Source organism: Ostrea edulis, chromosome 8 (genome assembly GCF_947568905.1).
Source record: "Ostrea edulis chromosome 8, xbOstEdul1.1, whole genome shotgun sequence".
Classification (NCBI taxonomy): Eukaryota; Metazoa; Mollusca; class Bivalvia; order Ostreida; family Ostreidae; genus Ostrea; species Ostrea edulis.
In genome coordinates this window covers 59,155,952-59,172,783 of record NC_079171.1, presented here as the reverse complement: position 1 = coordinate 59,172,783, position 16,832 = coordinate 59,155,952, and the positions used below count along the sequence as shown (strand labels likewise).

Here is a 16,832-nt window from a genome sequence, read left to right as displayed (position 1 = left end):
GTATCTAACATTTGAAATAGTGAATGTGGAAAGAAATCAATGGGTTTTTTTTTAAATTCAAAATTTCGAATTTGAATACACGGGAAAATTGAATTACTTTAATTTATACAGTGCATCTATTTCATTTTTTTCAGATATTTTAATTGTATATTTTTTAGTCGACTCTTTACAAAAATTGTACCGTAATAATAAGTCTTTTGGGAAGGCTGTTGTATTTCCTATATGCAATTCAAAGTTTACAACGAGAAAACAAAACTTCAGTATCTTAAAAAATATTCGTTTATTTTTTGAATATCGTAATACATGTATCAATGAACGCATATCTATTTCATTAAACTATAACAATTTAACAGCACATATTTGTTTCTTTTTAAAAAACTCCTTTAATAACATGTACCTCTTCATAGCAATAATAACAAATTCCATTGATTGTTATGTACTATTGCATGGGTTTGCTTCATTCTATATTTATTCAAAAGCTTATGCACGAGAAGAAAAAATCTCTTGTTTTGGCCTTCAACTCGACATTAGATATATCAACAACGTTTTATCTATCAGCAATGGTCATTTTCATTCATATGACGATTCGATATACCCCAGTGAACTCCAAATAAAAGACACCAGTCTTCCACATTTGCTTCGTACTTAGATATTTTATTGAAAAAAGATGCTAACGGCAAAGTAACAATAAAATCCGGAAACAGGAGGGGGAAATTCTATATCAGACTACCCCGGGCCCTGACTTTTTAACTACCCTGGATCCTGACTTTTAACTACCCCGGGTCCTGACTTTGAACTACCCCGGGCCCTGACTGTTACATACTATGGGTCCTGACTTTGAACTACCCCGGGTCCTGACTTTTAACTATCCTGGATCCTGACTTTTAACTACCCCGGGCCCCGACTTTTAACGGACCTTCTGCTGTTTTTAACGGTGTGTCTCTATACTTCTCACATACAACTTTTATTCCCTATTGACGCCCCATCTATTTCATGGTGGTGCAATTTGAAGAAACGAATCCGCACTACCTATGGATTAACGATGGTTTTCGTCTACACTTGAAAAGAAGATTCTAAAATATTTTAGTATACATCTGCATGTAAAATTATTCCCAGGAACCATGATTTACACAATCTTGAATAGATTTCATATCAGAAACATATCATGTAAATTTCAACTATTCTGACTCAGTGATTCTTGAATAGAACTATATTTTTAGCTTTTCTGGATTATGTCCCCTTTGAAGAGGTCAGGGTCATTCATTTGAACAGACTTGATTCCTCGTCACCTGAGGATCATTTGTACCAAGTTATGTTTGAATTGGTCCGGTTGTTTTGGAGAAGATAAGATTTGAAAATGTTACAGACGGACTGACAGACAAAAAAATGTGATAAGGTATGTTTACTTGAACTTTCAGCTCAGGTTTGCTGACAGACAGACGGACCACTGTCATGTGAGCTAAACACATATCATTCTTCTTTCACAACAGAACCTAAACTATTTATGAAATAAAACTCAAACACGCAATATAAGATAAGCTCGCATGCGCGAGTGCAACAGAAGTTTAATCATACAGTGTAAATGTACATAGATATCCGGAGGTTCATTGTTCCACTCAACTCAATCTACAACAGAAAAAAAAAGAGTAATAATACAAAAACATGTAACGTATTTCATGTCATTTCCTCACTAGAGGGCGCGTGATACAAGCTTCACTCACACTTCAAAACTACACAGGTAATTTACCTATTGTTTACCTGTACACAGGTAAGTATCGCATTTACAGAATGAATAACATGTAAGTGAAAGCTTGAGTGACGAGCCCTCTGGTAAGATGGTAAGACAATGATTTCAATAAGCAATGTAATCTTATTAAAAAAAACAATCAGCTAGCGTGGATTCAAATTGTTGATTAAAGTGCCATTAAAACGACAGGAACACTTCAATCCCGGATATATGGTTTCCGATAATTTTTGATAAGCTCTATGTTTACATTTCAGAAATCAAAGTCGCATATCATTTCACCCCCCCCCCCCCCCCCCCCCCCCCCCCCATCCTCACCCAGTCCGTGAGGATCCTAGATAGAATAGATCCCTAGTACCCCTTGCTTGTCGTCAAAAGGTGACTAAATGGAGCGGTCATTCAGATAAGAGCCCCACGTGTCACAGCAAAGATCCCTTCCCGTTCAAAGGCCATACGCTCCGAGCATAGGCCCAAATTTCGCAGCTCTTCGTCGGCAATGGAAATATCTTTATACTATACGAATGAAAACTTCTCGAGATGGACGCCTACACAATATACCCCCTCCCCCCGACTGTCAGACGTTGGATTTTGCCTCTAAATGTTTACAATGTCTCGCTTTAATGTTTTGGAATAAATTAACAATACCATGATTTCCTGAGTATAGATAAAATGTTTACTGGTTACATTTACTAAATGATTTCAATCTCAGTACCGCGTCAACTCATTAATATATAGGTAGTGATTATTCCTTCACTTAGCGCTCAATAGAACTTTGTTTATTTCTGTGAAAGTCACACGTCACTCACATACATGTAAGTTTGTTTGGAATTTTACACTGGATACTAGGGAGCAGAAATTTACAACGTCGAGCCAGCATAATCTTTGGCACGATAAACAGCCCTCAATGCAAACTAGTCTTTGGCACGATAAACAGCCCTCAATGCAAACTAGTCTTTGGCACGATAAACAGCCCTCAATGCAAACTAGTCTTTGGCACGATAAACAGCCCTCAATGCTACGTCTGTAAGTACTTCACCTGAATCAGGAGTTGTCTCTATATAAAACTCTGTCCAAACTGAGATAGTAGTAGTGATTACTGTATCTAGAAGAGTTAGAAATGAGAATTTATCCCCAATACGAAGAAACGACCTCCGATGTCCAAACTGAAAAAGCCGAGTTAGAAACAAATTACGGAGAACTGACAACAATCGCCGATCAACAAGGAGAAGTCTTACACGGAGAGATCACCGCCATTGTCAACCAGCGGAAATCCGACATTCAGGAGATGAAAAACAAACACCTATCTACCCTGAATAAAAATACAGAAGAAATCACACAGAAAATGGCGGAACTCAAACAGATCATGTCCGACTTGAAATCAATCCTAAAATCAAATGACGTCTCCTTAACCTCTACTTACCAATCTAGGAATTCCGAATTTAGAACATTACCGCCTAAAGTCCGAGTTACAGTACCCAGTTTGTCTGTTCAGAAAATAAACAAAGATCAGCTCAATGAAATTTTTGGTTCTCTGTCGCCATTATCCATTAACACAGAACATGACGACACAATGAAGTTAGCAGAATCTGTAATGTCTCCTCCAGTCAAACCACTGCTTGATGAGCCGTGCGTCACCGCCACCATAAACACTGGGTATAACAATCTATACAGTGTTAGCTGTCTGAGTGAAGATCAAGTCTGGACAGGCGGGGATAACGAAACCATGAAGCTGCTCAACCTCCAGAGTAAACTACTGACATCAATACAAACCAAGTCAGGGAACAAACCAACAGACATAGCAGTGACACGGGACGGAGATCTTGTTTATACTGACTATCATGATAAAACTATAAACTTAATTAAGAATAAACAGATACAGACCGTGATCACACTACAGGGGTGGTACCCTCTCTCTGTCTGCTGTACCGCCTCTGATGATCTCCTGGTTACCATGATCAGTGATGATCTCAAACAATCCAAAGTCGTGCGTTACTCCGCCACAGAGAAACAAAGCATTCAGTTTGATGATCAGGGTCGTCCTCTCTATTCATCTGGTGGTTATATCATTGACATTTTTGGTATCCTTAACAATAAATCCATCAGTGAGAACAAGAACCTGGATATCTGTGTGGCTGACTATAGAGCTAGAGCAGTAGTGGTGGTCAATCAGTCAGGAAAACTCCGATTTAGATACACTGGTCATCCCTTAAATACCGAGCTATCATTTAATCCATTCGGCATCACTACAGACAGCCAGAGTCACATCCTGACAGCAGACTGTTGGAATCACCGTATCCACATCCTAGATCAGGACGGACAGTTCCTCCGTTACATTCACTGTCATTTAGAACGTCCATTAGGTTTATGTGTGGACATCAGAGACAACCTCTTTGTGGCTGAGTGTAACACTGCTAAAGTGAAGAAAATCCAATATCTATAAACACAGTGTTAATTACACAGCTCTACAGTGTTAATTACACAGCTCTACACAGTGTTAAGTACACATCTCTACAGTGTTAATTACACATCTAAAAACCCTGTTCATTACACATCTAAACACAGTGTTAATTGCATCTTTGTGTTGATTACAGCTGCTTGTTGATTACAGCCCTGTGTTAATTACAGCCCAAAGTTTGTGAGTTTAACTGAACAGTCTGACATTATTTTGTTTGTGAATTCTATCATTCAATATGTGTTTGATTTTACAATGTATATATTAGATAAACATGATACAGAGTTCAGTCTTACATTATTACTGAGTACTTACTTAGATTTGTAGTACTGTAACAGAGAGTGACCCCAAACGTCCAGTCTTCATCACAGGTCTTGATATTCAAGGTCATAGTCTTCTGTTTACCATCAATAACATCACACCACTTATCGAAATCCCCACCGTCCTACAAAATGAACAAAGTGTAATCATATCAAACTGAATTGTCAAGGATAGTTTGTGATATATTTACATGTTTACATATATGTCAATGTAATGGGAAGGAAAAGAAGATATGATTGAACCAGTATCATACCGGCAATCGAATCCCATGATATGACAGGACCAGGAATCGGACCCGAGACCCCTGTATTACTAGTCAGGTGCTCTAACCACTGAGCTATCCAGATTGATATCAATGATTTGACTGGACCGGGAATCAAACCCGAGACCCTGTATTACATATGTAATAGTCAGGTGCTCTAACCACTGAGCTATCCACGCCGATATCCACAGTACAAAGTAAACTTTTCCAAGTTTGTCTGCTGTTATTAACTTTTCGCATTATCATCTTCTCTAGGAATTCAAGTTTGTTCAAATGAAGGGCCAAAAGGGAAATAACCAAGCAAAGGCAAAAATAGTGTGGGGTCAGTATTTTTTTTTTCAAGAATCACTAGGTAGATTAAACTTTTTTTCAAATCAAAGGTCCCAGGGGTAATTTAAGGCCACAGAAAGTGATCAAAGTTTTACATGGAAATATAGAGGAAATATCGCCTCAAAAATGAGAAAGCCCAGTCCAGTGTTCAAGCTGTATATGTGTAGATCTGTTTGTCAGATGAATTTTTTTTTATTTTCTTTGCACTACATTGATCTAGATATTATATTATGACCTTGAAATCGCCCCCCCCCCCCCCCCCCCCCCCCTCCCTAAGTGTAAATAGTTATTTAGAATAAAGAAAACCAATCGTGTGAACATATCATATTGGCACAGGTGAACGTTATTTTATTTCCATCAATGTATATTCCAAAAGGTAACTAGTTGCAGATTTAGGATTTTGATATGGAAGGTAGGATCGTTTGCCTTGTTTAGACAAGATTTGGCAGTGAATGTGGGAAGTGTGCAACATGTCAATTGAGATTATGGAAATTGCTAAATATGAGAGAAAATTGTATCAGTCCAGATCACTTTTTAAATTCATCACATCAATGTCAACATATCTAGTCTGAACTGCAATTGATTTGCGTGTATCTTTCACCTGTGCTGGGGTGATAAACAACTGAAAGCATAGTTGATGGAAATAAAATGTATGACGACGTAATAGGTAAGCAAGGGGTTCCCCACATGATACGATATCTGTTTATGTACTGACAAAGGATTTGAAGTAATATATGCGACGCTTAGAAGAATTTTACTTTAAGTTGAATATGCTGTTACTCGTTATTTTACTCAGGACACCTTAACCCTACTACGTATAGTGCAAATTCAAGTTTGTTCAACTCAGAGGCCCTGACGTAGGACGGGGTCACAATTGGAGATCAAAGTGGAATATAGGAATATGCAGGTAATTAACAGAAACAAATTACCAGTATTTTCAAGCAGGGCTACACTAAATTAAATGCAAATGTTCTCAAGTTATGTGGAATCAAGTGTTTTATGTCTCTGCATCTATAGTCAGGGGAGGGGGAGGTTATATAACAGTCTACTACTATAGTCAGGGGAAGGGGAGGTTATGTAACGGTCTACAACTATAGTCAGGGGAGGGGGAGGTTATATAACGGTCTACAACTATAGTTCGGGGAGGGGGTGGGTTATATAACATTCTACAACAATAGTCAGGGGAGGGGGCTATATAATGGTCTGCAACTATAGTGAGGGGAAAGGGAGGTTATATACGGTCTACAATTATAGTCGGAAGGGGGAGGTTATATAACGGTCTACAACTATAGTCAGGGGAGGGGGAGACTATATAACGGTCTACAACTATAGTCAGAAGATGGGGAGGCTATATAATGGTCTACAACTATAGTCAGAGGAGGAGGAGGCTATATAACGGTCTACAACTATAGTCAGGGGAGGGGGAGGGTATATAACGGTCTTTAACTATAGTCAGGGGAGCGGGAGGTTATATAACAGTTTAAAACTATAGCCAGGGGAGGGAGGTTATATAACAGTCTACAACTATAGTCAGAGGAAGGGGAGCTATATAACGGTCTACAACTAAAGTCAGAAGAGGGGAGGCAATATATCAGTCTACAACTATAGTCAGAGGAGGGGGCTATATTAAGGTCTGAAACTAATGTCAGGGGAGGGGGAGGTTATATAACGGTCTGCAACTATAGTCAGAAGAGGGAATGCAATTTATCATGCCTCAGACAAAATTGTTGAAATCTAATTGGTCAGATCTTGGTCACATGACGCCGTGAAAAAAACCTTATCACGCCTCAGACAAAATTGTTGAAATCTAATTGGTCAGATCTTGGTCACATGATGCCATGAAAAAAACCGTATCATGTGAGTAAAATCCATATTGGGCGAGTAATTTTATTTATCGTCGGGTTCGACTTGAAGCCGTGTCAAAAGGAAAGACATTTGACTAAGTTGTATGATATAGATCCCCACATATACAGTTAGAGGTCTTCAACGTGATAAATTCGTTACACAGTTAATTAGTGACCTGATACGGAAAAATACGTATCGGGTTTTCTTTTCACGCCATGTATTTTTCCGTATCAGCTCACTAACTAACTGTGTAACTAATATTATCATGCGAGTAAAATTCGCATTGGGCGAGTAAGAGGGGGAGGTTATATAATGGTCTACAACAGTCTATAGTCAGGGGAGGAGGAGGGGGAGGTTATATAACGGTCTACAAATATAGTCAGGAGAGGGGGAGGCTATATAACGGTCTACAACTATAATCAGGGGAAGTGGAGGCTATATAACGATCTACAACTATAGTCAGGGGAAGGGGAGGCTATATAACAGTCTACAATTATAGTCAGGGGAGAGGGAGGTTATATAACGGTCTACAAATATAATCAGGGGAAAGGGAGGCTATATAACGGTCTACAATTATAGTCAGGGGAGGGGGGTATATAATTGTCTTCAACTATAGTCAGCAGAGGAGGAGGCTATATAACGGTCTGCAAATATAGTCAGGGGAGAGAGAGGCTATATAATGGTCTTTAAATAAAGTCACGAGAGGGGAGGGGGGCTATATAATGATCTACAACTACAGTAAGGAGAAGGGTAGGCTTTTGTTTTGTCCTTTGTCTCCCTGAAACTTTTAACTCGCTAGTAACTTTGGGTAAAACTACAACTATATAACGGTCTACAACTATAGTCAGTAGAGGGGAGGGGGAGATTATATAATGGTCTGTAACCATAGTCGCGAGAGGGGGGGGGGGGGTATATAACAGTCTACAACTATAATCAGGGGAGGGGGAGGCTATATAACGGTCTACAACTATTATCAAGGGAGGGGGAGGCTATATAACGGTCCACAACTATAATCAGGGGGGGGGAGGTTATATAACGGTCTACAACTATAGTCAGGGGAGGGGGAGATTACATAACGGACTGTAACCATAGTCGCGAAAGGGGAGGGGTGTTATATAACAGTCTACAACTATAAGAAGGGGAGGGGGAGGCTATATAACGGTCTACAACTATAGTCAGGAGAAGGGGAACCTATATAACGGTCTACAATTATAGTCAGTGGAGGGGGTATATAATGGTCTGCAACTATAGTCAGGAGAGGGGGAGGCTATATAACAATCTATAACTATAGTCGCGAGAGGGGAGGGGGCTATATAATGATCTACAGCTCTAGTAAGTGGAAGGGGAGGCTATTATAACAGTCTATAACTATAGTCAGGGGATGGGGAGGTTATATAACAATCTACAACAATAGGCAGAGGAGGGAGAGGTTATATAACAGTCAACAACAATAGTCAGGGGAGGTGGGCCATAAAACAGTCTGTAACTATAGTCAGTGGAGTGGGGTTATATAACAGTCTGCAACTATAGTCAGGTGAGGGGGAGGTTATATAACGGTCCACAACTAAAGTCAGTGGAGTGGGGTTATATGACAGTACAATTATAGTCAGTGGAGGGGGTATATAATGGTCTGCAACTATAGTCAGGAGAGGGGGAGGCTATATAACAATCTATAACTATAGTCGCGAGAGGGGAGGGGGCTATATAATGATCTACAGCTCTAGTAAGTGGAAGGGGAGGCTATTATAACAGTCTATAACTATAGTCAGGGGATGGGGAGGTTATATAACAATCTACAACAATAGGCAGAGATGGGAGAGGTTATATAACAGTCAACAACAATAGTCAGGGGAGGTGGGCCATAAAACAGTCTGTAACTATAGTCAGTGGAGTGAGGTTATATAACAGTCTGCAACTATAGTCAGGTGAGGGGGAGGTTATATAACGGTCTACAACTAAAGTCAGTGGAGTGGGGTTATATGACAGTCTGCAACTATAGTCAGGTGAGGGGGGGTTATATAACGGTCTACAGCTAAAGTCAGGGGAGGGGGGCTATATAACGGTCTACAACTATAGTCAGGAGAGGGGAGGCATTATATCGGTCTACAACTATGGTCAGGGGAGGGGGCTATATAAAGGTCTGAAACTAATGTCAGGGGAGGTGGAGGTTATATAACGGTCTGCAACTATAGTCAGGAGATGGGAGGCAATATATCGGTCTATGACTATGATCAGGGGAGGGGGCTATATAAAGGTCTGAAACTGTTTTCAGCTGTCTACAATAATATTCAGGGGAGGGGGCTATATAATGGTCTGCAACTATAGTCAGAGGAGGGGGAGGCTATATACGGTCTGTAACTATAGTCACAAGAGAGGAGGGCTATATAATGATCTACAACTCTAGTAAGTGGAAGGGGGGGGGCTATATATTGGTCTGTTACTCAAAATACAAGAGGGGAGGGGGGCTATATTATGATCTACAACTATAGTTATAGGAGAGGGGTACGCTTTCGTTTTGTCCTCTGTCTTCCTGAAACTTTAACCTCGCTAGTAACTTTTTAATTACGAGTGATCTGGGTCTTATCTTTCATTCAAAAATTTGGCCAAAACTTGAACCTCTCCCCATTTTCAATTGTTAAGTGATAGGTCTTTCATTTTTATACACCCGACATCAAAGATGAAGATCGGGGAAGGGGAGGGGGTATTGTTTTTGTCCTGTCTTTTATTCTGTAATTCTGTTTAACCTTGCTAATAACTTTTACAGAGATCATCTGACTAAAGATTCTGAGAGTACCTGACTAGACATTCTGAGAGCACATAACCAGAGATTCTTTGAGGACCTGTCTAGAGATTATGAGAACACCTAACTAGATATTTTATGAAAACCTGACTAGAGAGTTTGAGAACACCTGATTACAGATTCTGGGACCCTGTGTTCGAATTCCAATCTGGTCCATTGTATTTTCTGTAGCAAACAGCTATGTCTACAAATATTCATGGGAAATTGACCTGTCTTACACAGTACAACACTAACCAGTCACTTATCAACTTGAAATAAATGGCCAACACGTTCAGATACATGAACACCGAGTGTATACAGTGCAGCATGTCTTCTAGTGAGAGGAAGCGTAAATGGGTAAACCTAATATTTTGACATACTATGCTACAATAACGAGACACAACTCATAGCAAACTAAAATTTACATGTGGATCAGTGTGACCTTATCCAGGAGCTTCGAGAAACACATGCAGGTCTTTAAAAGATAGTACTCTTTTTCTCTGAACACGATACTCGTTCGTTTAATAAACATTCTTTGGTCAATAGGGATACCGATGGGCTGTCATTAGAGGAATGCTTTACAATTTCTTAATTATAAGAAGCAGAAAATAATCCCATACATGAAAATGAGCTGTAGTGTCGATCCCTTCAAGTATTTTTCCTTTAATATACTGCTTTTGAAAAAGAAATCTAGATGTGTCATAGCTATCCAATTGCCTCCACGTAAGGTTCATCATTTTACCAAAACAGAAGATGTTTTCTATATATTACAATGTAATACTTCTGATCCTCTAATATGACCCCAGCATTTGTGATCCCCTATTGTAGTCCCATCTTACTCCTTGGTGCCATAATTTGAACAAACTTGAATCTACACTTTGTCAGAAAGCATTCATATAAATTTCAACTTTTCTGACCTAGCGTTTCTTAAAAAGATTTTTAAATGATATCTTAATTGTTTTTATCATCTCGCCTTTGGAGAGAGCTTGGCCCTCCATTATGCACAAACTTGAATCTTCTTTACCCAAGTATGCTCTCAGGCAAGTTTGGATGATTTAGTCCTGTGGTGCTTGAGAAGTCAAAAATGTTAAAAGTTTACGAAGAGACGAACAGAGTGATGCTGAACAATAAGTGATCAGAATAGCTCATTTTAGCTTGCAGCTCATGTAAGCTAAAAAAGGGTTAACACTATATGCCCCAGCCATTGCGAGAATGAGGCATAAAAATGGAAGATTTTAAATAATTTCATGAACAAACCTGATATTTTCTCAGCAATAGAGCTATCCAAGTCCTACAACATGTCAGGGTCTGAGGGAAATTATCCTCATCAATCAGCCGGACATCTCAAGTAACTGCTACCCTGTAAAATTGATTTCAACATTAAGGAGTAGGTACCAAAACCGACTTCTTCTCACCATTATATTATGCTATTAGAACATGAATGTCTATAAAAAAAATCCAGATAATAATTCTGAACGTGCCAAACTAAGAACAAACCTCAATTTAAAAACTCTCATAACACAATATCTAATCTCTGTATACATCAAGTCCTATACAACATCATTGAAAAGTTTCTCACCCCTCACCTCCCAACGTAAATTTCAGAAAATAGTTCTCATCCCTGTCACCTTACTACATAAAGTTCAGAAAATCCTTCATTTGAAAACTAGAAACCCATGGGCCACATCGCTCACCTGAGTCACCTTGGTCCATATCAGAAAACTTTCCATATATATTTGCATGTAAAACCGTAGTCCCTATTATGGCCCAAACCTACCCCTGGAGGCCATGGTTTTTGCAAACTTGAATCTACACTATGTCAGAAAGCTTTCATGTAAATGTGAACTTCTTTGGCCCAATGGTTCTTGAGAAGAAGATTTTTAAAGATTTCTCCTATATATTTGTATGTAAAACTTTGATCCCCTCTTGTGGCCCCATCCTACCCCCAGGGGCTATGATTTGAACAAACTTGAATCTGCACCATGTCAGAAAACTTTCATGTAAATATCAGCTTTTCTGGCTCAGTGGTTCTTGAGAAGAAGATTTTAAAAGATTTTCCCTATATATTTGTATGTAAAACTTTGATCCCCTATTGTGGCCCCATCCTACCCCAGGAGAGGGGGGGGGGGGGGGGGGATGATTTGAACAAACTTAACTCTGCACTATGTTAGGAAGCTTTCATGTAAATATCATCTTTTCTGACTCAGTGGTTCTTGGGAAGAAGATTTTTAAAGATTGTCCATATATATTTTATTTAAAACTTTGATCCCCTATTGTGGCCCCATCTGACCCCTGAGGGCCAGGATCTTAACAATTTAGAATCTGCACTATATCAGAAAGCTTTCATATAAATTTCAGCCTTTCTGGCTCAGTGGTTCTTGAGAAGAAGATTTTTAAAGATTTTTTCATATATATTTGTATGTAAAACTTTAATTCCCTATTGTGGCCCCATCCAACCCCCGGGGGCCATGATTTTAAAAATTTAGAATCTTCACTACCTAATAAAGCTTATCTATAAATTTCATCTTTTCTGGTTCAGTAGTTCTTAAGAAGAAGATTTTTTAATGACCCTACTCTATTTTTACCTTTTCTTGATTATCTCCCCTTGGAAGGTGGCCTGGTCCTTTATTTTAACAGTTTAGAATTCCCTTTACCTAATGATGCTTTGTGCCAACTTTGGTTAAAATTGGCCCAGTGGTTTGTAGAAGAAGTCAAACATGTTAAAAGTTTACAGATGGACGGACAGACATACAAACGCCGGAATACGAGTGATCAGAAAAGCTCACTTGAGCTTTTAGCTCAGGTGAGCTAAAAACTGAATCCCCTTTACCCAAGAATGCTTTGTGCCAAGTTTGGTTGAAATCGGTTTTACCATAAGTGGGGTCATTGGCATGTTGTGTTTGTCCTTCCCAGGCACCAATGGCCTAATTCTATCCCCTGGAGCCATAATTTAAAAAAATACAATATGTCAGGAAGGTTTCACATGACTTATAGAGGTTTCATCATTTCTACCTCAGTAGTTCTGGAGATGATACTTAAATGACCCCATCCCATCTTTCTTCATTTGTTGATTATCTAACATTTGAAGGTGGGAAACCCTTCATTTAAACGACTTTTAATCCTTTAACGGTACAACGTTTGGTTGAAATTGGGCTCTGTGACTGTAGAGGAGTTAAAAATAAGTTTACAGACAGATGTACAACAGACAAGTGGTGATCAGAAAAGCCCACTTGAGCTTATAGCTAAGATGAGCTAAAAAATATAGAAATTTTACCAGCTCCATACAAAAGTTTTGTCTCCAGAAATGGATCAGATGTAAAGAGAATCTCAATCTGTCTGTTTTAAGAGATACCGATGGGAACAGCTCTACTGCATGGTATCAGCATCTCGTGAGGCCCAGGCAGCTGAAAAATCAAAGTGACAATGAGTGCTGGAATGACCAAAAATCAGACAGGTAAATGAAAGTTTGAGCAAATTAAAAATCCTAATGAAACCAGCTTGTTATCTTTTAAACAGGAGACTCAGTGGCCTTATTAGTCACCTTAACATTGGTTATATGTAACACTAAGGCTACAAAGTCTATAATAATATCCCTATATTGACCCTGATTGAGAGCTTGACCCTGACAGAGGGGCAATGGATTTTACAATTGAAATTCAGGTTTTTTGAAGGTCTTCATTTCGAGAGCCTGTACCTTTCCATTTGGATTTGGAAAAAAAATAATTGCATTTGTTTGAACCTGGGAAAAATGTTTCACACAAAAAGGTAAGGAGAAAACCAATCCAGAGTGAATTAAAGTAGAAGTGGACTCCTTTTGACTTTCAAGTTGGCCAAAGCTTGCCTTAATCAGAGAGGCAGAGGCCAGAAAATTAGATTTGCTTAACAATTTTGAGGCAAAAATTGTAAGTGAAGATTTATGAACAATGAGGCTACCCTGATTTGATTTGTTTTCATTGTTTGGGAATTTTAAAGCACAGAATGTCAAAAGTACCTACTTTTTTAACATTTGGAATGGGAACTTATCTCAGCCCCCTACAGACCATAAAAATTCCTGAAGTTAGAGGGCTTTTCATACATCATAACAAAGCATTCAGATGATGGACCCTCCTATACACATTATCAAATCAAACAGGCATACAGATGGACATACAGACATTGATGTGCCATAATACGTCCCATCTACAGGCAGACATACAGTGATGTACCACAATACACTCCATCTATAGACAGGTATATATCAATTGGTAATGCACGACAGACAAAACACAACGATGCAGACAACAGCAGTAGTCACTCAGGTAACCTAAACATGCATTCCTGGAGAGTCTGATACATGTAATCTGCTGTTAATTCTGTTAAGGGAGGTAACTGTAAAATCTGCCTTCATGCTCTTTACATGAACTTAACTTTTTATAATAAAATGAATACTTCTCTGACTCTTCTCAGGACAAATGATGACATCCACTGATTCCTACATCCCATCAATTTTCAATAAAATGTTCAGTCTCCAACACCAGGCAATGGTGGGGTAGATAGTTAAGAAAATTTATTCTGCCTATTCATACAAGTCCCTACAAAATTTCAATGATAAATTATAATGAACAAAAATTGAGAATGTAAATGAGCCTGATATGATTTAGTCACATATGCTGCCAGCTGGTAAGTGTCATGATCCTCAGGAGAAATGAGCCCCTACATGTAATCCCTGTTTAGAGTGATGCAATGTACAATACCCCCCTGTACACAATATGTACTCGGGGAGGTCGTCATTCTTGTAGCTAGCAACACAAGCTATATACTCCTTCCTTAAAAGTGTCACCTCAAAGCATGAAAATAATTAAAATGTTGACAAAGAATGAACTTTGCTGAATACATGATCACTTACTAGATGACAATGACAAAACAAAGATCATGTCGACTATTCTGTTAGTGTATGTGACAAATAAAACCTCAGACTCATATTTAAATAGTTGCCTAAACATTTTAAGTTAACGCCCCCAAATTTTACCGGTGTTGTGATCAATGATAAGCCGCTGGTCAATCAAACTTTTAACACTAGAGCTTAGGTTGATTGACGTTTGCAGAGACCTTGGTCTACAGCTACCTGAGAAAGATGTTTTGATAACAATCATGGCTAATGATGACCAGCAGTCTTCAGATCTTGAGGAAAGCCCCAGTATACCTGAGTTTTGATAACATTGACTCGCACTTAGAATATTTTAATTTCTAATCGTATTTTCTCTCTCCATCTTTATACATGTAAAGAGAGAGAGTTACTGAAATATTTCTATTTATAATTTATCACTGCTTTATATTTAGAGAGAGAGAGTTATTGAGATATTTCTATTTATAATTGATCCTGGTTTTATATTTATAAAGATAAAGAGAGAGAGAGAGTTATTGAGCTATTTATAATTGATCACGTTTTATATTTATAAAGAGAGAGAGAGAGAAATATGTAAAACTGTAGCAATAATAAAGATAGATGAAATAATATGGCATGGCAATAATGTTGCATACGTATGACAATAATTACTCATTTAGTCAATGATTGAGAGTAAGGGAGAGTCAGAAAGGGGGGGGGGGGGGGGGGTAGACTAGCTATGTGTCAGCTTCTGTTTGGGATACCATCGTTACACAAACACTACCTCCACAGAAACCCTAAAGAGAGAGGAAGAGGAGGGGGGGGGGGGGGGGGGGGGGGTAGACTTCGTATCAGCTTCTGTTTGGGATACCACCATTACGCAAACACTACAGCTACAGAAACCCTACAGACGGCCCATATTGAGGGGTATCTTGATCATTCTTAATTTGGTTGTACATGTACATGTACACAGATCTACTTGGATTTATTCATTCTCTCGAAACATGGATATTTTACCTACTACACCCACGACACCGCGAACTCCCAGGACACCAGGAAGTGCCCGGAAACGCCGGGTAATATTATATTTAGGAAATTATTTATATACAATATATAACAATTTAATTAGAAGTTTTAAAAAGCAAAGGTTTAGAAATGGGCTAAACCTGTTATTTGCAATACATAAATATGACCAAGTTTGAAGGTTTACGAGAAATAGAAATGCGGTATGCATGTAGGTAGAAATTTAATTTTTTTTTTTTTGCACAAATCAAGACACTAAGCAGAATTTGTAATAACCTGAAAATTTTCCTGTGTATATCATAACAAGAGGCCCTGGGGCCTTATAGGTCACCTGAGTATCATGTAACAACCTTCCAATGTTTGAATTAGGTTTGTGTTTAAATATAAGAATTTTACTTTTGGATGGAAGAAACATTGAATAGCTATGTGGTCAGCCCCGCCTTTGCACCAGAACCCGACCCAGGGGCCATAAATTTCAGTTTTGAAAGAAGCATCCTTGATCATCATTATCATACTATTAGTTTGTCTACTTAATACCCAGCAGCAGAGGAGAAGATTTTCAAAGAAATAAAATGCATTTTCACTATATGATCAATAGGGCCCCACCCTAATACCAGAACCCCTGACCCAGGGGCCATAAATTTCACAATTTTGAAAGAGGCATCCTTGCTCATCATAATCATGATATTGGTTTGTCTACTTAATACCCAAGGACAGAGAAGAAGATTTTCAAAGAAATAATGCATTTTCACTATATGACTTATAGAGCCCCACCCTAGCACCAGAACCCCTGATCCAGGGGCCATGAATTTCACAATTTTTAACAAGAGGTACTGTGAGTAATGCTCACTAAGAATATCCCCCGCTTACCCCAATCTCCCAAAGGGTGTTGGTAATAGGTATAAACTACCTCTTTTCTGAGTGTTGCTACTTCGATGTCCAGTGCGCATGACCTTTGACCTTTTGACCCCAAAGTCGATAGGGAACATCTTCATCCCATGGGTAGTCCATATGTATGCTATGGTGACTGTAGGTGGAAAGGATAACACTTTAGAGCCCGGAAACCCTATTGCTACTTCGATGTCCAGTGTGCTTGACCTTTGACATTTTGACCCCAAAATCGATAGGGAACATCTTCATCCCATGGGTAGTCCATATATATGATATGGTGACGGTAGGTGGAAAGGATAATGCTTTAGAGCCCGGAAACCA

General features: G+C 38.8%; 1 protein-coding gene and 1 long non-coding RNA gene across 2 annotated transcripts in view; one reads left to right on the top strand and one right to left on the bottom strand.

The window, feature by feature from the left end:
• Nucleotides 1–2,850: 2,850 nt before the first annotated feature.
• Nucleotides 2,851–4,481, top strand: LOC130049327 (uncharacterized). The gene has a single exon (XM_056146753.1). The coding sequence runs from the start codon at nucleotides 2,862–2,864 to the stop codon at nucleotides 4,182–4,184; it is 1,323 nt and encodes a 440-aa protein (XP_056002728.1). The 5' UTR covers nucleotides 2,851–2,861; the 3' UTR covers nucleotides 4,185–4,481.
• A 9,561-nt stretch (nucleotides 4,482–14,042) lies between these two features.
• Nucleotides 14,043–16,832, bottom strand: part of LOC125667572 (uncharacterized) — a 16,874-nt gene continuing 14,084 nt past the window's right edge. The window contains exon 5 of the long non-coding RNA XR_008797830.1: nucleotides 14,043–14,304. This is a non-coding gene — a long non-coding RNA (uncharacterized LOC125667572). The remainder of the gene's footprint in view (nucleotides 14,305–16,832) is intronic.

Excerpts from the sequence above, each read along its gene's own strand:
- LOC130049327 (XM_056146753.1), top strand. The coding sequence starts at position 2,862 with ATGAGAATTTATCCCCAATACGAAGAAACGACCTCCGATGTCCAAACT.